Here is a 23,493-nt window from a genome sequence, read left to right on the forward strand (position 1 = left end):
CAGACCATTGTGACTTAAAATCCAGAAGTGATTCACCTTTTGAACTGAATTAATAAGCAGCACTTTCCAAAAGATTTGTCAAGAATCTTTATTTTGTGATATTTCATACGCCTCATTCAAGAAAAATTTTAAACAACAGTGCCAGTTTCCACTCAGTATTTTCAGACTTAGTACCAGAAAGTTTTCTATGATCTTCAAAACTTAGTTAAGAATTTTATGGACATTCTCCTTGGATTAAATTTAATGCATTCTCAACACAATTTGACCACAAGAGGACTTAAGAAAACCCTGCAGTGTTCGCAATACAGCAGTTCATTATGTGTGCTTCGTTGTAACATAGTGAATTTTAACTTTTGTCTTACCATTTTAAAATGTGATTTTATATCTTATGTATATTTGCTTAAGCACTCCAGCTGATGATGTCCACTAGGGGAAGAAACATGTACTAGATAAATGTACGTAACATGTATTGGATAGGTGGACTGCTAAATATAATATTTAAGTACTTAATCTTAAATATCTCGCTGCTTTATTTTCAAGTCAATACAGGTTTATATAATGGAGCTTTTAAAGCTTGCTATTTGTAAGGAAGGGCATCTGGTCATAAAAACTTGCTACAAAGACTCATCTCAATTCATACCAGTCCCGATAGAGAAATGGAAGAAGGGTTGGAGATACATACATTCATTATAATACAAAAGGAGACTGCTATAGCAAGACTTCATAACAGCGAAAAATTTACTCACTATAGCGGATTGTCATTATGTCCATTTTTTTTTTTGTAAATGTCGGAAAAACCCCCATACACATTAAAGTCGGTATGAAAGGGCAATCAGTTTGTTCAAAATTTGCATTTTTGTGGATGATATCCAAACGACGACTTACTTGTTTATTATTTTTAGAAATCTGATACTACGTGAAAGCGTATGTTTAATTTCATCCAAGACGACTCTGAATGCAATACGAACCCACTTTTTTCTTCAAATTTTTAAATCAGGCTTAAAATGTACTTTGTAAAATCATATGAATGCCTTTCTTGAACATTACACATTTTTAGACCATCTGTCTTCACACAAACGCCGAACAATGGCTTTAGATATGCCGGGTTTTTATTGCGGCTGCACAATTATTCTTTACTTCCACGGGTTTAATAACTATTAACTTAAATTTGGCATCATAATATCGAAGAGAACCCGTTGCCGGCAATATCTATTCCACACGTCTCTACAATACGACAATCCAACAAAGAAAATACTCCTGCCGTCTATAAAACTGTTACTTTTACTCAGCATCAGCTACAACCGCCCGTTATACACTCGTCTCGCCAGGTTCAGCCAACTTCAGCGGGTAGGCCTAATCGCGGACGTTGAAAGTCATCGAATGAGTTTACTGCTGTGGTATGGCCATTCCACCCTTCCATTTTTCATGCACGTACCCCACAAATTCATCTTCAACTTCTTTAAAGCGTGCTTGTTGCAGACCACTACACGCACCGTTTGTAAAATAAGAGATTTTTTAGCTATCTTTGTCTTCACGCTAACGCAGAATATTGGCTTTAGTTACCCCTATGACAAATTTTCTTGCGGCTGTACAATTATTCTACATTCTGAGTGTTTAATAACCATTAACTGAAAACTGGCATCATAATAACGACGAGAACCCGTTGAAAATTTGCCGGCAATACGTGTTCCACGTATCTTTACAATACGACGATACATCACAAAAACAAAAATATTCCCGCTGTCTATAAAACTTTTTTTAAGCGTCAGGTACAGTAGACACATTATAACTCTGCCACTGAGCCGTGGCCTTTCTAAGAATTTGAAGGCTCGCATGTTTTGATGCCATTCTGCATATTTGAGAAAAGTTTCTGTAGAGGCTAATAAAACGTCATTCTCTCTTCAAAATTTCCTGAGATCCAGCGACGTTACACAGAGGCACTGTACAACCGGTTGCCGCGGCTAGCGATGTATAATAAAGAGGCGGTCGTTTATTGTCAACGAGTTTTGTGTATGCGCATGGGTGTGTGCGCGTGTGAAAAGCAGCAGCGTGGTTACCACGGTAATTGCCAGTGGTGTTCCCCTGCCTAGGTCGCAAATGCAAGACGACCCTCGATTCTTCACATGAGATTTTGAGAAAAAAACGTCTTGGATTCAGGGAAATACAGTACCGGTATCACTCCAGAGGCTTCCGTGGCGAACATTTCAGTTTTCTTCTTCAAACGTTGTCAGCTAACCAAACCATATATGTATCATGAAAACATTTCAAACGTATGTAGAGAAATGATAACATCCTCACAACAAATTTTCATGGGAATAGCCTTTCTGAAATTTAACTAGACACGAGAAAATAAAAATTATCCTCTGAAATCAGTGATGCACTCTGCCTTATCTTGCGGTGTATCACATTTTACTTAGTTTCAGTATATAGACCTAACATTAAAATTAAGAGATCGTTTACTTCAGCCTTTATTTTTAACAATTTAACAACTGCTATCGGCCACGTTATTTACGTATTTATTACAAAAATGTGTTATCCTCTTTCATTCCAAATTTTCTTTAAAGAACAGCAGTCGACAGTTATTACTAACTGACTCCAACATCGTCTTCAAATGTCGATGAGAGAGCTCGCAAATGCACACAGTGAGAAAACTATGCCTTACCGAAGATGGTCGATTGCATTTTGTGACAAACGTTTCAGTTTTCTTTTTCAAACAGTGTCACCTATCCTAACTTAACTGTACTATACGCATGACAAAAACATACTTCAAGCACTAGCAAAGAGATAACCTTCTCGCTATAAATTTACATGATAATAGCCTTTCCGCAATTTAACCAGATGCGAGGAAATATGAACTAACCTCTGAAATCAGTGATGCACTCTGCTATATCTTGAGATGTATCCCATTCTAATTTAATGGAAGTATTTAGCATTAAAATTAAGAGATCGTTTATTCAGCCTTTATTTTTAACGAGTTAACAACTAGTGGTGGGGACGGAGCGGTTCGGTTCGGAGCAAGTACTGTGACGTCATTACTCGGTTAAACCAAGTACAGAACCGAGTACAACTTTATAGCGGTAAATTTAAACTTCATATTGACCTTCTAAGCTACAGTTTACATTCATAAAGATGATTATCAATTATTATCAGTGGTACAATGCTCCGTACTATCTATTATTAGTTATTTGCAAAATTTTTATAATGTAATATAAATTTAACAGATAACGTAACATACAGGGTAATTGCAACTCTGTGCTTAATATGAGGCATATAAACATACAAATGAATAAATAAATACAATAGATATTAATGCATAAGGATAAACGTACCGTATTCCATAATGTGATAATTGATGAAATGAAATCTAGTGCTTTGAAATGTGCCTAAACTCATGAAATGAAAAAATCTGTTAAGATAACATCAGTAATGGAAATAGCCTAAGTATACAAATGAACTCAATTCTTCATCTAGTGACAAGAATTAAAATCAAGACACAGACAGTACCGTTAGTGTTCTGTATTGCATGGAACAGGCGTTATATAGGAGGAATTTCCATTCAGAAATAGAGTTTCAGCTCGTTTTGCACAAAGCGACGACCTTCAGTCTGAAAGAATTTGTCCAGCACATGAAAACACCTCCTATGCGGGCACAGATATAGCAGGTACGCTAAGGTAAGCAAGAGCAAGTTCACTTAAGGGTCAATGAATATTGAAATTTCACGACCGCATTGTAATTGAAATAGACTTTCAACCTATTAGGTCGTATTACGTACATTTAGTATGTGCCGAAGAGATGTTAATTCATCATCATCATCATCATCTGTCTACCCTCCAGGTTCGGTTTTTCCCTTGGACTCAGCGAGGGATACCACCTCTACCGCCTCAAGTGCAGTGTCCTGGAGCTTTAGACTCTTGGTCGGGGATACAACTGGGGAGAATGACCAGTACCTTGCCCAAGCGGCCTCACCTGCCATGCTGAACAGGGGCCTGGTGGAGGGATGGGAAGTCTGGAAGGGATAGACAAGGAAGAGGGAAGGAAGCGGCTGTGGCCTCAAGTTAGGTACCATCCCGGCATTTGCCTGGAGGAGAAGTGGGAAACAACGGAAAACAACTTCCAGGATGGCTGAGGTGGGAATCGAACCCACCTCTACTCAGTTGACCTCCCGAGGCTGAGTGGACCCCGTTCCAGCCCTCGTACCACTTTTCAAATTTCGTGGCAAAGCCGGGAATCGAACCCGGACCTCCGGGGGTGGCAGCTAATCACGCTAACCACTACACCACAGAGGCGGAGAGATGTTAATTACAGAATAAAAATGGCCAACCGAACACCAGTGGGATCCAAACCCACAACCTCCCGATGTCGCGTTGCTAGCTCTACCAACTGAGCTATGGTGGCCTAGTTATTTTCTTGCTCAGTTGGAAAGGATCTAAGCTACAAGTCTGGCTCTATCATCTTACAACCCTCAGTGACTGCATGTCTTCGCATACGAAAGTAGCCAAACTACTATGCAACTTTTTTTTTCCTGCACTGTCTCATCCAAACGTAGGAATGGAATTACTTTCACGATGTGCAACTGTATTTGTACCATGTCCTTACGATGCGCCCGTTTTATGTGATTCCATAAATTTGACGTTCCTCCACCTGTACAATAGATCTGACTGCAAATTTCACAAGTAGCAGATTTTCTACCTGCACTGGTAGTAAAATACTGCCATGCTTGGGAGGACTGTCATGGCATTATTGTTTCTTGCTTATTACATATCGTTAGAAAATATAGCGCAACAACTTTAAACAAAGATATATAGCATAAGGAAACACAAATAGAACAGACGTCTCAGTCTGGAGTCTGAACAACAGCACAGTGGTGTTGCGAGTGTAGCCTGGCTCGAAGGTTTACTGAAGTACCCGCAGCGCTATACGGAGTATTCGAGTTGAATCGGTGCTCCGCTGTGACGTCACGTAAACCTGAAGAACCGAGTTACTCTACAGTTCTACTCACTCCATCCCCACCACTATTAACAACTGTTATCGGACAAGTTATTTACGCATTTATTAAAAAACATGCTTTCTTTCATTTCAAATTTCCTTTACGGAACAGCAGTCGACGGTATTACTAATCAACTCCAACATCGCCAAGAGGGTCAACCTTTTCAATATAATATATACCGTACCGAAGATGATCGATCGTATTTTGTGACAAAGGTTCGGTCAAATAGGTAGGAGCTTCCATACAAGATACTTAGAGCATATTAACACCCTGAAATATAACAGATTTTCGGCGATGGGACAGCACATGGGCAATACTAACTGTAAGTTCACTAATATCAACCAAGACATGAAAATTCTCAAAGTTATACAGGAAGGCCCCCTGCTCAATAATACAGAAAATTGTTTTATCCATCTGGAACAGTTCTTCAATCCGAACTTCAACCTAAATGAAATATCAGAGGAATCAAACATTTTATACATACATACATACATACATACATTATCATTATAGACTGTTATGCCTTTCAGCGTTCAGTCTGCAGCCTCTGAGAATTTACTAAACGTCGCCAGAATCCTCGATTTGCAACTAGTGTTGTGGCCTCATTTAGTTCTATACCTCTTATCTTTAAATCGTTAGAAACAGAGTCTAACCATCGTCGTCTTGGTCTCCCTCTACTTCTCTTACCCTCCATAACTGAGTCCATTATTCTCCTAGGTAACCTATCCTCCTCCATTCGCCTCATACGTCCCCACCACCGAAGCCGGTTTATGCGTACAGCTTCATCCATCGAGTTCATTCCTAAATTAGCCTTTATCTCCTCATTCCGAGTTCCCTCCTGCCATTGTTCCCACCTGTTTGTACCAGCAATCATTCTTGCTACTTTCATGTCTGTTACTTCTAACTTATGAATAAGATATCCTGAGTCCACCCAGCTTTCGCTCCCATAAAGCAAAGTTGGTCTGAAAACAGACCGATGTAAAGATAGTTTCGTCTGGGAGCTGACTTCCTTCTTACAGAATACTGCTGATCGCAACTGCGAGCTCACTGCATTAGCTTTACTACACCTTGATTCAATCTCACTTACTATATTACCATCCTGGGAAAACACACAACCTAAATACTTGAAATTATCGACCTGTTCTAGCTTTGTATCACCAATCTGACATTCTATTCTGTTGAATTTCTTACCTACTGACATCAATTTAGTCTTCGAGAGGCTAATTTTCATACCATACTCATTGCACCTATTTTCAAGTTCCAAGATGTTAGATTGCAGGCTTTCGGCACAGTCTGCCATTAAGACCAAGTCGTCAGCATAGGCCAGGCTGCTTACTACATTTCCACCTAACTGAATCCCTCCCTGCCATTTTATACCTTTCAGCATATGATCCATGTAAACTACAAACAGCAAAGGTGAAAGATTACAGCCTTGTCTAACTCCTGTAAGTACCCTGAACCAAGAACTCATTCTGCCATCAATTCTCACTGAAGCCCAATTGTCAACATAAATGCCTTTGATTGATTTTAATAATCTACCTTTAATTCCATAGTCCCCCAGTATAGCGAACATCTTTTCCCTCGGTACCCTGTCATATGCTTTCTCTAGATCTACGAAACATAAACACAACTGCCTACTCCTCTCGTAGCATTTTTCAATTACCTGGCGCATACTGAAAATCTGATCCTGACAGCCTCTCTGTGGTCTGAAACCACACTGGTTTTCATCCAACTTCCTCTCAACGACTGATCGCACCCTCCCTTCCAAGATGCCTGTGAATACTTTGCCTGGTATACTAATCAATGAGATACCTCGATAGTTGTTGCAATCCTTCCTGTTCCCTTGCTTATAGATAGGTGCAATTACTGCTTTTGTCCAATCTGAAGGTACCTTACCAACACTCCACGCTAATTTGACTACTCTATGAAGCCATTTCATCCCTGCCTTCCCACTATACTTCACCATTTCAGGTCTAATTTCATCTATTCCTGCTGCCTTATGACAATGGAGTTTATTTACTATCCTTTCCACTTCCTCAAGCATAATTTCACCAACATCATTTTCCTCCTCCCCAAGAGCTTGACTGTTTGCAACACCACCATGATGATTTCCTTTTACATTGAGAAGATGTTCAAAATATTCCCCCCACCTCTCCAGTGATTCCCTGGGATCTGTTATGAGTTCACCTGAATTACTCAAAACACTGTTCATTTCCTTTTTCCCTCCCTTCCTAAGATTCTTTATTACTGTCCAGAAAGGTTTCCCTGCTGCTTGACCTAGCCTTTCCAGGTTATTACCAAAATCTTCCCATGACTTCTTTTTGGATTCAACAACTATTTGTTTCGCTCTGTTTCTTTCATCTACGTACAAATCCCTGTCTGCCTCGGCCCTTGTTTGGAGCCATTTCTGATAAGCCTTCTTTTTACGTTTACAGGCTGCTCTCACTTCATCATTCCACCAAGATGTTCGCCTTTTCCCATCTTTACACACAGTTGTTTCTAGGCATTCCCTTGCTGTTTCTACTACAGCATCCCTGTATGCCACCCATTCACTTTCTATATCCTGAACCTGCTTACTGTCTACTGTTCTAAACTTCTCACTAATCATATCCATGTACTTCTGTCTAATTTCCTCGTCCTGGAGATTTTCTACCCTTATTCGTTTGCAGACAGATTTCACTTTCTCTACCCTAGGCCTAGAGATACTTAGTTCACTACAGATCAGATAATGGTCTGTATCATCGAAAAATCCCCGAAAAACTCGTACATTCCTAAAAGATTTCCTGAATTCAAAGTCTGTTAAGATATAGTCTATTATGGATCTGGTACCCCTAGCCTCCCATGTGTAGCGGTGAATAGCCTTATGCTTGAAGAATGTATTCGTAACAGCTAAACATTTTATTTGACCTTTTAATTCCTATCTTTAGCAATCATGTCTCAGATAAAAATAATTCTTTCTTTTATAATCTCTTTAAATTCCCCTCTCAGTAGCAGTCTTTCTTTCCACATCCTTTGGCTCCATCTTAGATACTCCTTCTCCTCTCCCCTCCTTCCCCTTCCCTTCTCCACCCCTCCTCCCCCTACCCACTCGTTTGTTTTCATTGCCTGCTTCCTACAGCAGGTCAGTGCTTGTTCCCTGCCCACTCCTTTGTTACATGGCCTGTCTGCTTCCTCCAGCAAGTCAGTGCTTGTTCTCTATCAGATATTAGAGATTTACTTTTTTGCCTGAGGTCCTAAGTGAACTCTAAGACATCATATCATGACAAGATCAAAACCATAAATTTTGTTATTATATGTAATTTAATGTTATAATTATTCCTGCAACATTGTCTGTTATAGATATGTTTTAGTTATCACATAATCTGGTAAATTTATTTGGCTGAAGATGGCTACTAAGTGGCTGAAACTAGTCCCAAGACTTGTGTAATATCATTTATTTGATATACTGTAGAGAAAATATATTCTTATTTATTCTTATAATTGCACTTCAATACCGAACAAAAATGAAATTTATAGCTTATAATCCAACATTGCCTTCGAATGTCAACAAGAGAGCTCGCTAATGGACATAGCGAGGAAACTATACCGAAGGTGATTAATCGGACGTAACAGAATCGCTGAGGTGCATAAATATCGGTAATGGAAAAAATCGCACGCGCTTAATCACTCGTAATAACGGATGCGTCAGTGATAGGGCTCTCGCTGTAACTAAAGAATAATACACAGTTAAATATTAAAATTTTGAAGGGACAGACAAAAATTGTTGTTATAACGGAGTTCTTGTTATACGCCGTACTCACTATAGTGGGCTTCTACTGTATATGCTGCAACAGACGCACATTCATATACACACTATGAATGTCCGAACAGACATCAAAATCAAAATCTCTTTATTTGCAAATGAGGTGTCTACCTCGGTGGCAAATGGTACACTAAAATACATTATTGTCAAGCACTAAATATTACATTAACAAGAGAAGAAAATTTTTCCTATAATACAATATTATACAATTTAAGCTAACAATGTTTTCTATTAAACACACAGCTCATCCTTAATAAATTTATATTGTTTACAAAATTCTAATTATAATATCTCCTGTACTACTTACAAATATAGTCAACTGATATGCAGTATGTGGAATTGCTTCAAATGATACTATAAAACTGGTATAACATTAATATTTACATTGCATTTATTTATTTACTATTTTTTTTTACCCGTTCTGGATCCTAAGTAGCATAACGACCTGCTGCGTCTTAACCAGAGCCCCTTTTGCCACCACTTTTCAGAGTTCCTGAAGGGCCTTCGCAGCTACCGTAGCGGTCCCAGGGCCCTCGAAGTCCCCACTGTACTTCACCCCTACAGGCAGTCCCCTACTTTGGCTGTCCAAACTCCTTAGACCAGGGGATGGAATTAATTTATTCACACACATTTTTTTTATTTACAATAACCTGCACCGGTCGAATGCCCTCTAACACTTCATTTAATTTCTCTGTTGCTGTTTATTCTCTTCTTGAATATCTGTACAGATTTTGGAAAAGGATCAAACACTACCCCTGGTAAAATGTTCCACTCCTTCACACCCTTCCCAATGAATGAAAATTTACCCCAATCGCTTCTGCTAAAATTCCTTCTATTTTTATATTTGTGGTCAGTCCTGCCGATATAATTATTTTCCAACTGAAGCCTCTCACGGATATCTCCCCATGCTTCTTCTCCTGTATAGGCTCTATATAATCCTGTAAGTCTAGTTTTCTCCCTTCTCTTACTTAAAGTTTCCCGCCCAAGTTCCTTTAACATTTCTGATACACTACTCTTTCTCCTGAAATCCCCTGTTACAAATCTTGCTGCTTTCCTCTGCACACTATCTATTTCTTTTATTAGGTATTCTTGGTGAGGATCCCAAACACTGTTTGCATATTCCAATAATGGACGAACCATACTCAAGTAACTTTTTTCTTTTAATTCTTTGTTGCATCCTTTAAGTAGCCTCATTATGACATGTAATGATCTGTATGCTTTCCCAACAATGTCATCAATATGACCCTTCCAGTGCAAATTACTTTCAAATCTCACACCTAAGTATTTGCACTTGCCATCTTTTGGGATAACTACCTCATCCAAAGTATATTCAAATTCAGTTTTAAAGCTCCTGTTTGTAAAAGTTGTAACAGTTGATTTGCCTCCATTAACCTTCATATTATTTTCTTCAACCTATTGTTGGATACTTTCAAGGTCCATTTGTAATTCTGAACAATCCTCTATGTTGTTTATTTCTCTATAAACAATTATGTCATCTGCATACAATCTTATTTTTGATGTTATATTGTTCCCTAAATCATTTGCGTATATTAAGAAAAGTAACGGACCGATTATACTACCCTGTGCAATTCCCTTCCAAACTTTCTCTTCCTGAGATACATTATTTCCTACTTTGACTTTCTGAACCCTTGAATTTAGAAATGCTTTTATCCAACGTGTAACCCTTACGTCCAATCCTATTCCCTCCAATTTCTTTAATAATATTCCATGTTCCACTCTATCAAAGGCTTTGGAAAGATCTATGGCTATGCAATCTAACTGACCTCCTGAATCCAACTGATCTGATATGTCCTGCTGAAATCCCACCAGTTGTGCCTCACAAGAAAATTTCTTTCTAAATCCATACTGGCTCCTCATGAACCAATTTTTATCATCACATATCCCTCTGATGTACTTCGATATTAAACTCTCCAGAATTTTACGAACTATACTGGTCAGGCTGATTGGTCTGTAGTTCTCTGGTTTCCTTTTATCACCCTTTCCTTTATAAATTGGTATTATTATAGATTCCTTCCATTCCTTTGGTATTACACTATTATTTATGACATAGTCAAAGAGAAATTTTAAATAAGGCACTATGTACCACCCCATTGTCTTTAATACCTCCCCAGTAATTTGATCACTTCCTGCAGCTTTTCCTTGCTGAAGCAGTTGGATTTCTCTGAAAATATCTTCGTTTGTGAATGAGAAGCTTCTTGTTTTCCTCTGTCTCTCTCCCTCTCTATCTTCTGTTTCAGTTTCCTACTCTTGACAATCATCTACTGAATCTCTAAATTCCCTACTAAATAGGTTTGCTTTCTCAGTATCTGTTAAATAGTGTTCACCCCCTTCTCCCACCATTGTAGGAATTTGGACTCCTTTTCCTTTTCCTACCAAGAGACACTTCATAGGGACAGGTGGATGGAACAAGATGACACTTCACACTGGAGAACATATTACCGGAGTCACTGTTCGTCCTATTCTGGGTGTGCAGTAAGTGCTATGAATAAGTGAAAATATGCAACATAATATAAATAGGGTAAAAATGTCAATGCCTGAATGGTAGGTACATTTCCTGAACTGCAACATTGACTGAATTTTCAAAGCCAACAGTGTCTGAACAGATGGGTCAGTAAAAAACATCCAGCAGCAAAGCACTTCATGGCTGTAAAATGAAGGCATATGAGGAGCCAGAAGGGACTTGGAAGATACACAGGAGAACTACAGCTTCAGAAAGTAACAATCGATAATGCTGACACCCAAAAATGCGTGCAGAACATCATCTGTAACATTAGTAAGTATGAGCTATGCCAGCAAGTGTTCTATAAAGAGCTCTCCAATTAACAGTTACAATTGAGAAATGTTGTAGGCATTTGTCAAGAACTACCACACTTGAGTTATTGACAAGTCAGAGGTCATATATTGCCATTGATGCTTTCACGGCCCCTACATATGGACATGATATAGGCTTTTGGGCTTACGCCGTGTCAAGACTGATTCTGATGGTTCCGTCAGCTTCCGCTTCGAGCGCTAGCGCTGTACCACGTCCAGGGAGGCATCCGGTGACGAATGAACGTACCACATCCACTTCTATTATAATGTCTAAATTCAAACCTTATTGTTTGAGAAGCCTTTCTCGTTGACAGTAGAGATTTTCTTCTGAAGACACAGAGCAAAGTTCTCTGCGAAACATAAAGAATTTCACTTTATTTTCTTGACACGGCATAAGCCCAAAAGCCTTATCATGTCTATCAGAGGTCCCATAGTCCCATGAATCCACATTTACATGGTAATTACGAGTGTATATTATTGGCACTTCCAGAGGGTTCCAATCTGCAGGAATTCTCAAGTGCTCTTGCATCAGTGTGGCACAGTACCCCCGAGAAACACTTTCAGGGACTAATGGTATCATTACCACGATGAACCAAGGCTGCTCTGACATCCAAAAATGGCAAAAGTTAGTAGGAAGGTCAGTCCTGATTTAGCAAGTACAGAGAACAGATGTGCTGAGTGAGTGCTGCGGAATGGGGAACACTGTGCAACAATAGAGAGCTGGGATAGGAAGCTGGCAGAGCAGATGGAAGAGTAAGAGGTAAAGGATAAGAAGACGAGGGATACGAAAGAGGGGTTAATGGCAGCGCTGCTTGTCGCAGTGGTGGTGGCAGTGTTGCTAATGATAGGGGGAGTGGAGACGAACCCAGCACCAGGTCCAGGCTCTATGGGCGCTCTTGGATAGGAAGAAATTGAGGCAATATAGGAGCTGGTGAAGGAGGCTTGTCAGGCGGACCAAGTAAGGGAACTGATAACGAACCAGGCTGAGGATATTAAGCAATGCATCAAGGAGGAGATGAAAGAACTAAAGGGGAAGGTGGAAAACAACAGAAAAGAGGTAGAAATACTGCAGAAGAAGATCAAAAACCTGGAAGAGTAGCTGGAAAGATGGAAAGAGCGAATGGTGACCAGGAAAGAAGGAAGAAGGAAAAACATCTTTATTTATGGAATACACGAAGGGGCCAGAGAAAATAAAGTGGACTTAGTGTATAAGGTGGTGGATGTGGTGCAAAATAAAATGAAGATCAACTTTAGGAAAGTGGACATTGATGATGTGTACAGAGTGGGGAGAAGGAAGGGCAATAGGCTCATTAAAGTGTCGCTATTATCCACCAAAATGCAGGAAATTTAAAACGGGAGGAAGTGTGGTTGAAGAGTGATATTGGTAGTGAAGCAAGTAAAGAACTGAGAATTTTAAGGAAACATCTTTGGGTAGCTAGAAAACAAGACCTGAAAGCACATATTAGAAGTCGGCAGTTGGTAGTTGGTAGTTGGAAATGGCAGGTGGTCACGTGTGTGGGCAGTGAACAAGCTTCAGGAAATAGATGACAAACATCAGCAGGTTGGCGAACAATCGGCGGGTGAAGGTGAAAGTAATGTTGAAGCAAGTGATGAGTGTGTTGACGTAGTAGTGAATAACCGTGACGAAGTTCAGTGTCCAGAGGAGGAAGGAGCAACGTGAAGATCACCGAGGGAGGAGGGATTGGTGCTGTTACACGCAAGCGGAGAAGAAAGAAGGAGCCTAAGTTTAAAAGACTTGTGGGGTAAGAAAGGCAAAGAGCAGGATGATAAGGCTAGTAAGGAGAGTGCCAAAATGAATACAAAGGAAGAAGGGGGAGCTGATAGGGAAGGAGCGAGGGTAATGAGAAGTACAGCTTTCAACACAACAGAAGGAAATAAATATAAGGGAGGGAGGGAAGAGGATGGAGAGGGGAATAAATAGCTATATTGGAAAATAGGATTTGTAAATATTGAAGGGGTACTTAGTAAATTGGGTAACGGGGGGTGATAAAAGTAGTGGAGAGTTTTGATATTGTGGCCCTTTTGGAGACATGGTTAGGGGAAGGAAAGAGTCTGACGTGGAAAGGGTTTGTGGTAAGGAACATAATGAAAAAAACTGGGGAGGAGGTGAAGAAACCCAGGTAGAGTAGCATTGCTAATAAAGGAAGAAATGTGCGATATGAATGAAGTATTAGAAAATCAGATGGAAGAGGTAAGGTGGGAGCGAGCTTAAAGAGCTATGTCTGGCTTTTCTATATAACCACCCTAATGGCTCAGTATATGCAAATGATAGTTTCTTCGAGGAGTTGATAGAGGAAATTAGTGGGATTAATGAAAAGTATGAATAAGTGGGGATTATACTGATGGGTGGCTGGAATGCTAGAATAGCGAACTTAAGTCCCATATACAATAAAGAGGGGAAAGGAATAAGGAGGAGCGAAAGAAGGAGTAAAGATATTGGAATAAATGGTTATGAGCAGAAACTGCTGGAATTATGTTCGGCAGGTAATCTATACTTTCTGAATGGATGGTGGACTGGGGATAGCGAGGGGGAGTTGACATATATTACAAAGCAAGGAGGGAGTGTTATCGACTTGGTAATCAGCTCGGAGGACATGTTGGCGAGAGGAGGTTGTTAACTGGGCTGAATCTCATCATGCCCTGATATCTATAAACTTGAGGAGATTGGAGCATGGGGATTGGTAGGGAAAAGGAACGAGGGATAGAGAAAAGGGTATGAGACTCATTAAATATAAATGGACAGAGCAGATTATGTAAGACTTGATAAGTATTTACAAAATGAGTTCCAAATTAATAATGTAGGGTGTGAAGTAGCATTGAGATGTAATAATGTTGACAGGGCCTTAGAGGTAGTAGAATACCCCATATAGAGGGTAGCAGAGGTTACAAGCCACAGAGGGAAAAGGGTTGAAGAAACAGAGGGGTGGAACAATACTGAGTGTAAGGGATTGAGGAGAGTAGTCGTAAGGGCACTGAAAGACTTTAGGAAGCATGGAGGGGGAGAAGAGAGGAAAAGGTTTTGTAGACTGAGGAGGGAATACAAGGAAAAGATCACAGAAAGGAAAAAGTTATGGAAGAAGGTACAAGTTGAGGCGATCAATAGGGAATGCAAAAGCAAGGATGGTGAAAAAGTGGGAGAGAATCAATAAAATTGATAGGGGAGAGAGGAGTTACAGTAAACCTAAAATTGATTATGAAACATGGATGGAATATTTGCAAAAAATGTCAGAGTAGAGGATAGGTGGGAGATAGAGGGGTGGAGGTGATTGGGAGGGAGTTGACAGTAGGGAGTTATGAGTTTGATAAAGAAATATTAGAGGAAGAGGTATTGGAAGTGTTAGGCAAAGCAAAAAATAGGACAGCAGTGGGTCGGAATGGAATAACAAATGTATTTTGGAAAGAAGCGACAAAGAATTGTATGATGAGGGAGTGTATAGTGAAGTTATTTAATAAGGTGTTCAAAGGTACCAATTTCCCGAAAGAGTGGCAAAAAGGTATTATATGCACTATTTACAAAAAGAAAGGAGCGAGGAGCAACCCTAGTAACTACAAGGGCATAACTCCTTTAGACGCATTGAGTAAGGTGTACACGGGCATATTAGCGAATAGGTTGAGAAAATGGGCGCAAGAGTTTTCTTGATCATCGATCTATCAGAGCGGGTTCAAGAAAGGAGTAGAATGATGGATAATGTGATGATAGTGAAGACAATAATTGATAAGTATGTGAGGAAGAAAGGAAGTAAGGTGTATATAGCAGCGGTTGATTTTAAAAAGGCTTTGGACACAGTGAGTAGGAAGGTGCTGCTTGAGAGATTGGGTAGGGTGGGAATTTCCAAAAAGATGAGACGTGCGATTGAGGCTATATATGAGGAAGTGTATTGTAGTATTAGATTAGGGGAAGGGGTTGTAAGTGGTTTAATCAAATCAAATATAGGTTTAAAATAGGGTTGCAAATTATCTCAAATTCTTTTTTTGATTTTTATCAATGACACATCAGACGGGCATGAGAAGGAGTGGGCGAGTCCTGTATTAGGAGAAATAGAAATCCCATGAGTCTGATATTTGCAGACGATGACGCTGACGAGAGGGAGCTTACAGAAAAGTTTAAATGAGGTTTCAGAGTACGCTAGGAAATGGTCGCTGAGAGTAAATAGTAGAAAGACAAAGGTGATGGTATGCAGGAAAAGTAGGAAACGGAAGACTAAGAAGTATTGGGTGATAAATCAGGAGATAATAGAGGAGACAGATAAGCTAGAGTATTTGGGTGTTTGTATAAGTAGGAATGGTAAATGGTCCGACTAAATTAATCAAGCTAAGCCGAGGGGGTTAGCAGCACTTTCAGTTATAAGAATACTGGAAAATAAATTCCCAGGAATTGATTTCAAAATACAGAGAATGGTATTTAAAACAGTGGTTTTAAGTAGGGTGTTATACGGAGCAGAAATATGGGAGTTGAAAAGGATCGTACTATATTAAATCAGATTTTTAGCAGATTTGGCAAAATTGTATTGGGCCTCCCAAATTGTACGGCTAATGCAGCGGCTAGAGTTATGTGTAAAGAGTATATAGAGGTTGATATCATGAAGAGAGTGTCGGGGTACTGGAGAAGGTTGGTAATGGGTGGGGGCGACTTGCTCCTACAAACGATTTAGCAGCACCACATGAAGAGTTCATTTGGAGATTACTGGATTGATAAGATGAAAAGTATTAGTGAGAGATTGGGTTTAGGAAATTATTGGGGGAGGGAATGGGAAAGAAGGAATGTAGTCCGTTGGAGGAATACATTAAAAAGGATCAAAGATATTCAATCACAGGAGCTGGAGGCTGAATGTAGGAGAAGGATGTCCCTAAACATGTTTATTAGAATCAAACAAGTAGTAAGTATAAGAATAGATAATGTGAACAGATTAGAGAGAAGAGGAATAATCTGGTGGATGATGGGTATTTATAGAAATAAAGGTTGGACAATAATGAATGACAACTCAATATGTTTATTGTGTGGGGAAACATGGGATGAGTTCCACTTGTTAATAGCACGCAAGGGAACTAATGTGGAGAGAGAGAAATTCATGAGTGAGGGACATTTGGAAGCCATGAAACAGTTGGCCAACGAACAAAAGTTAAGTGGATAACGAGAGAGTGGAAGGAACCTGGGAACATAAGCAAGTTTTTACAGGTTGTCAGAAAACGCTGTGCAAAGAGGTTAAAGGAAGCAAAAGTTAGAAGATAGTAGTGTGGTAAATATATGTATGGTTTCCCCTGTCGTAGTTATTGTTGTTTTGCTGTTGTTATAGGAGGGCAGGGAGTGATATGTAGATAAGCAGCAAAGAATCAAGGTCTCCTCACACTGCTGGTTAGCAGAATGGGGGGAGGAAGCAGGTGTGTCAGAGTGGTGTCCTAAGTCAGGTCTCGGCTGTCTGACTCTGCTGAGGATGAGTCGGGCAGCTGGCTGTGGGTACACACACTCTGACGCACGCCCATTGTAAGTAACTCTTATAGATAGGCCATTGTTTTTGTTTTTGTTTTGTGTGCCGTTTTTGCTATCTGGATTTATTTAATAGGGTTTCTATTATTTATATCTTTATAGTGCTTTTGTATTTTTCTCAGTTCGGTCTTGTCTTGATTCTATTTATTTTTTTGCATCTGGATTCGTTTTTTGTTCTTTCTATTTTCTCCGTAAAGATTAATTAGGTTGAAAAACTGTAAAATCTAGAGAAAATAAATCATTACTTACTTACTAGTAGGAAGGTGTGACTAATGTTTTGCATATTCAGAGTAAGTGTGTAAATTGTGTGTGTTACTCTCATGTAATGTATGAGAAAACTCTTTGGGTATATGCTGTGACATATATGCAAACCGAAACTACACGGTCCGTAGCTTAAGTTCTGACTCTATTTATATACAGATAATTAATATTAACCTACAATATACCAACCTACTAAGATGTTCTGGCTTTGAATGCATGGAGTTTATGAATATGTGCCATATGTCGAGACATCTATAATATCTCTCAAGATTTCTCTGACGGAATGTATATTTGTACAGTAATGAAAGGAACTCCAAAGTAGAGAATTCTGTGCTATCTTCAACACGATGTAGATGACTTTTCACAAACTGCAACAGAAATTCGGTCATCTTCTCCAGATAACTAGAACAGAGAAAAAAACAGAAATAGTACAAAACATCAATTCACAAGGTGTGTCAGTAAGTCCAAGAACTTGGAACATCATTAATAAGATACTAACTGATACTTGTCCCATGCTTAGGCATTATTTGTAACTTTATTATATTATAAGGAATTTTTCCCACACCTTGGGCATCAATTGTAATATTACTAATTTGACTTTGCCTTGAACTTGCCATGAATTAATACATAGATAAAATAATTAACTGAAATGGCCCATTTCACCAAAATCGGATCCCTCGAATTTTGAAAGAGCATGATAATTTTCTCTTCTCTCCCAGGGCATGTATATAAGGCTGTGTAGTGGTACATCCACTATGGGCCTTACCAAATAAATGAAAACAATTAAATGGGTGGGAACTGCACATAGGTTCTTTAATAACTTCTTCACACTAATTTAAACACAGCATAAACTAATAAAAAACTAAATAAATAAAATAAAATAACAACAAATAACAATAAAATAAATAAAACTAAGCTAATAAAATAACCTGTGCATGAGAACTTCAACACCACATGATAAATATAAAGTAGAATCACACTCAACAGACATTTTCAAATGCTGAAAGATTCTACCTATATATACCAAAAAAAAAAAATTCTATTATAAAACCATTTAGGAAATACAGCAAAAAATCATCTACAATTTATATCTGTACTACACTGACTGAAAAAAGACATGCAACATCCTCAAGGACACGGTCATTTTATTCACAAGCAATGTGACAGGTAGTTCATCATTGCAGGAGTATATAATTACAAATTCAGACCAAATGAAACACATGTCACAGTAAACGGTGCCCAAACAGTCGCATCAATACACAGTGTACCACCCTATGGCGGCAATGCAGGCATGCATTTGCGCATGCAAACGATCATAAAGGCGTCGAATGACATCCTGCATTAGATTATCTCAAGGACCTTGCACCTTTTGATACAATTCGGCAATGGTTCTTGCAGGCTCTGGAGATCGTGTAAGTTCCTGCTTCTTCATGTCCCATACCTGTTCAATTGGCAAGATATCCAGTTATCTAGCTGGCCAGAGCAGTTGTTGTACACCACGTAGAGTACGTTGCATCGCAGCAGCTGTATGTGGATGTACACTGTCCTGCTGGAAAAACACATCACCTTCCTGTCAAAGAAATGGCAGTAGCATGGGGACAACAACCTGTGCAATGTAGTGGGCACTGGTTACATTACCCTGCAGAAACGCTACCCGTGACCATGAGTTATAAATGATGGCCCCCCCATACCATGAAGCCTGGGGTGGGACCCGGATATCGAGGGCGAATGCACTCTGGAACAGACTGCTCACCCGGTCTACGCCTTACACATGTACGTCCATCACTTGCATACACACAGAACCTACTGAAGACAACAGAGCGCCATTCCCCTCTCCTGTCGACTCTTTCACGACACCAGAACAGCCGTGCTTAGCGGTGTCGTGCTGTCAGTGGTAGCCTGGCCACAGGCACATGTGATCATAATCCTGCTGCAAGCAGACGGTTCCCAATGGTCCTTGGTGACACAGCAGGTGCAACATGTGACCAGATTTTGTTCTTGGATGATGATCAGACCACCGCTGCTCGCATGAGTCGATCTTCATGTGAGTCTGTACTACCCGGACGTCCAGAGCCTGGTCTATGGGTGTGGAAATGTTCCACAGACCACTGCTGAAAGCGGTGACACACCACCACTACACTGTGCCCAACATGTGCAGCAATTCGTCGATACATCCATCCAGCTTCCTGCAGGCAAACAATGCAACCCCATTCAAATGACTGCAGTTGTTCGACAGGAGAACGTACTCGTCGGCAGGACACGGTTGTACCCTAAAATGAATGTTGCAAACAGTGTTCACCTCTAACCTCAGCACAATTACTACCTTCAAAGTCAAAACGGACTACGCACTGACAGGCCTCTTGAGCGCCATCTGATCACCGATGTTTGTGACGAATGAATCACTAACACAACAACCCCTCAGTAAGCCCATGTTATACCCTGGTGACACTGAGCACAGTCCTTGAGGATGATGCATATTTTTCTGCAGCAGTATATAACAACTAGACAAAATTTACACACAAATGTTAATAAAACTAACATCCTATTCAATAACATAAAATGTGTACACAGTCAACTGAAACAGAACATCATTGTCACAAAGGAGAAATTTGGCAATCAGGGTTTTAATCTTTGATTTGCAAGAAAGAGAAAATAAATTATTCTGAAGTCTTCAATCTGTCAAAACAAGTGTAAGATCAATAAAACTAGAAAATACCTCAAAAAGAAAACATTTAATGAACAGAAGAATATACTTTTCCTGAAAGAAAGGAATAAAAACAGCGACTACTTTTATTCTTGAAAGAACATAATCAGAATCTATAAATTAATAACACATACATACATACATACATACATAATCATTATAGACTGTTAAGCCTTTCAGCGTTCAGTTTGCAAGCCTCTGTGAATTTAATAAACGTCGCTACAATCCTCGATTTGCAACTAGTGTTCTGGCCTCATTTAGTTCTATACCTCTTGTCTTTAAATCATTAGAAACTGAGTCTAACCATCATCGTCTTGGTCTACATCTACTTCTCTTACCCTCCATAACAGAGTCCATTATTCTCCTAGGTAACCTATCCTCCTCCATTCGCCTCACATGACCCCACCACCGAAGCCGATTTATGCGTACAGCTTCATCCATCGAGTTCATTCCTAAATTAGCCTTTATCTCCTCATTCCGAGTACCCTCCTGCCATTGTTCCCACCTGCTTGTACCAGCAATCATTCTTGCTACTTTCATGTCTGTTACTTCTAACTTATGAACAATATATCCTGAGTCAACCCAGCTTTCGCTCCCGTAGAGCAAAGTTGGTCTGAAAACAGACCGATGTAAAGATAGTTTCGTCTGGGAGCTGACTTCCTTCTTACAGAATACTGTTGATTGCAACTGCGAGCTCACTGCATTAGCTTTATGACACCTTGATTCAATCTCACTTTCTATATTACCATCCCGGGAGAACACACAACCTAAATACTTGAAATTATCGATCTGTTCTAGCTTTGTATCACCAATCTGACATTCAATTCTGTTGAATTTCTTACCTACTGACATCAATTTAGTCTTCGAGAGGCTAATTTTCATACCACTCATTGCACCTATTTTCAAGTTCCAAGCTTTCGGCACAATCTGCCATTAAGACCAAGTCGTCAGCATAGGCCAGACTGCTTACTACGTTTCCACCTAACTGAATCCCTTCCTGCCATTTTATACCTTTCAGCAGATGATCCATGTAAACTATGAACAGCAAAGGTGAAAGATTACAGCCTTGTCTAAACCCTGTAAGTACCCTGAACCAAGAAATCATTCTACCATCAATTCTCACTGAAGCCCAATTGTCAACATAAATGCCTATGATTGATTTTAATAATCTACCTTTAATTCCATAGTCCCCCAGTATAGAAAACATCTTTTCCCTCGGTACCCTGTCATATGCTTTCTCTAGATCTACAAACATAAACACAGCTGCCTATTCCTCTCGTAGCATTTTTCAATTACCTGGCGCATACTGAAAATCTGGTCCTGACACCCTCTCTGTGGTCTGAAACCACACTAGTTTTCATCCAACTTCCTTTCAACCACTGATCGCACCCTCCCTTCCAAGATGCCAGTGAATACTTTGCCGGGTATACTAATCAATGAGATACCTCGATAGTTGTTGCAATCCTTCTTGTTCCCTTGCTTATAGATAGGTGCAATTACTGCTTTTGTCCAATCTGAAGGTACCTTACCAACACTCCATGCTAATTTTACTATTCTATGAAGCCATTTCATCCCTGCCTTCCCACTATACTTCACCATTTCAGGTCTAGTTTCATTTATTCCTGCTGCTTTGTGACAATGGAGTTTATTTACCATCCTTTCCACTTCCTCAAGCATAATTTCACCAACATAATTTTCCCCATGAGCTTGGCTGTTCGCAACACCACCAGGATGATTTCCTTTTACACTGAGAAGATGTTCAAAATATTCCCTCCACCTCTCCAGTGATTCCCTGGGAGCTATTATGAGTTCACCTGAATTACTCAAAACACTGTTCATTTTTTTTTTCCCTCCCTTCCTAAGATTCTTTATTACTGTCCAGAAAGGTTTACCTGCTGCCTGACCTAGCCTCTCCAGGTTATTACCAAAATCTTTCCACAACTTCTTTTTGGATTCAACAATTATTTGTTTCGCTCTGTTTCTTTCATCTACATACAAATCCCTGTCTGCCTCAGCCCTTGTTTGGAGCCATTTCTGATAAGCCTTCTTTTTACGTTTACAAGCTGCTCTCACTTCATCATTCCACCAAGATGTTTGCCCTTTCCCATCTTTACACACAGTTGTTCCTAGGCGTTCCCTTGCTGTTTCTACTACAGCATCTCTGTATGCCACCCATTCACTTCCTATATCCTGAACCTGCTTACTGTCTACTGTTCGAAACTTCTCACTAATCAAATCCATCACTAATCATTTCCTCGTCCTGGAGATTTTACACAATTATTCGTTTGCAGACAGATTTCACTTTCTCTACCCTAGGCCTAAAGATACTAAGTTCACTACAGATCAGATAGTGGTCTGTATCATCGAAAAATGCCCGGAAAACTCGTACATTCCTAACAGATTTCCTGAATTCAAAGTCGGTTAAGATATGGTCTATTATGGATCTGGTACCCCTAGCCTCCCATGTGTAGCGGTAAATAGCCTTATTCTTGAAGAATGTATTCGTAACTGCTAAACCCATACTATCACAGAAGTCCGGCAAACTCCTCCCATTCCCATTAGCTTCCATATCTTCCCCACATTTACCAATCACCCTTTCGTATGCTTCAGTTCTATTCCCAACTCTCGCACTGAAATCGCCCATTAGTACTATTCTATCCTTGCTGTTGACCCTGACCACAATGTCACTCAATGCTTCATAAAACTTATCAACTTCATCCTCATCTGCACCCTCACATGGTGAATACACGGAGACAATTCTAGTCCCAATTCCTCCAACTGACAAAGCTACCCAAATCATTCGCTCATTTATGTGCCTAACAGAAACTATGTTGTGTGCAATGGTATTCCTGATAAATAGCCCAACCCCAGACTCAGCCCTTCCCTTTCTAACACCTGTCAAAAACACTTTATAATCTCCTATCTTTTCCTCGTTATCTCCCCTTACCCGAATATCACTTACTCCTAGCACATCCAGATGCATCCTCTTTGCTGACTCAGCCAATTCTACTTTCTTTCTTCCATAATCCCCATTAATATTGATAGGTCTCCATCGGATTTCATTTTGTTCGCCAAGTTGTTTCCAGGGAGTCCCTTGCCTGTCAAATGGGAGTGGGACTCCATTACTCCCATAGGTCCGAGGCCTGCTTAAAATGTTCTGAGCTCGGTAAATTCATGAAGCAGGATGCTACCCTACTTGCACATAGTCGAAGTGAAGATCTCTTCTCTAATGGATTATGGACCACCTGTGAATTTTATAGTCCTAGCCGCCTGAGCACAAGGAGGGCCATGACTCAGAATATGTCCAAGATAACCACTCCCATTCCATAGCAACTGGTATCCCGACTCTCAGGACCACTTACTAGGCCACTCAGCCGTTGCCCATGGTTCACGGACTAGGA

The 23,493-nt window shown here is 39.9% G+C and overlaps 1 protein-coding gene across 1 annotated transcript in view; it reads right to left on the reverse strand.

Annotated features, from left to right (window-relative positions):
- Positions 1 to 23,493, reverse strand: part of ebo (ellipsoid body open) — a 515,097-nt gene that overhangs the window by 278,814 nt on the left and 212,790 nt on the right. The window contains exon 8 of the mRNA XM_067141696.2: positions 17,578 to 17,790. Coding sequence (XP_066997797.2) covers positions 17,578 to 17,790 — 213 coding nt within the window. The remainder of the gene's footprint in view (positions 1 to 17,577; positions 17,791 to 23,493) is intronic.

Source organism: Anabrus simplex, chromosome 2 (assembly GCF_040414725.1).
Source record: "Anabrus simplex isolate iqAnaSimp1 chromosome 2, ASM4041472v1, whole genome shotgun sequence".
In the NCBI taxonomy this organism is placed as follows: Eukaryota; Metazoa; Arthropoda; class Insecta; order Orthoptera; family Tettigoniidae; genus Anabrus; species Anabrus simplex.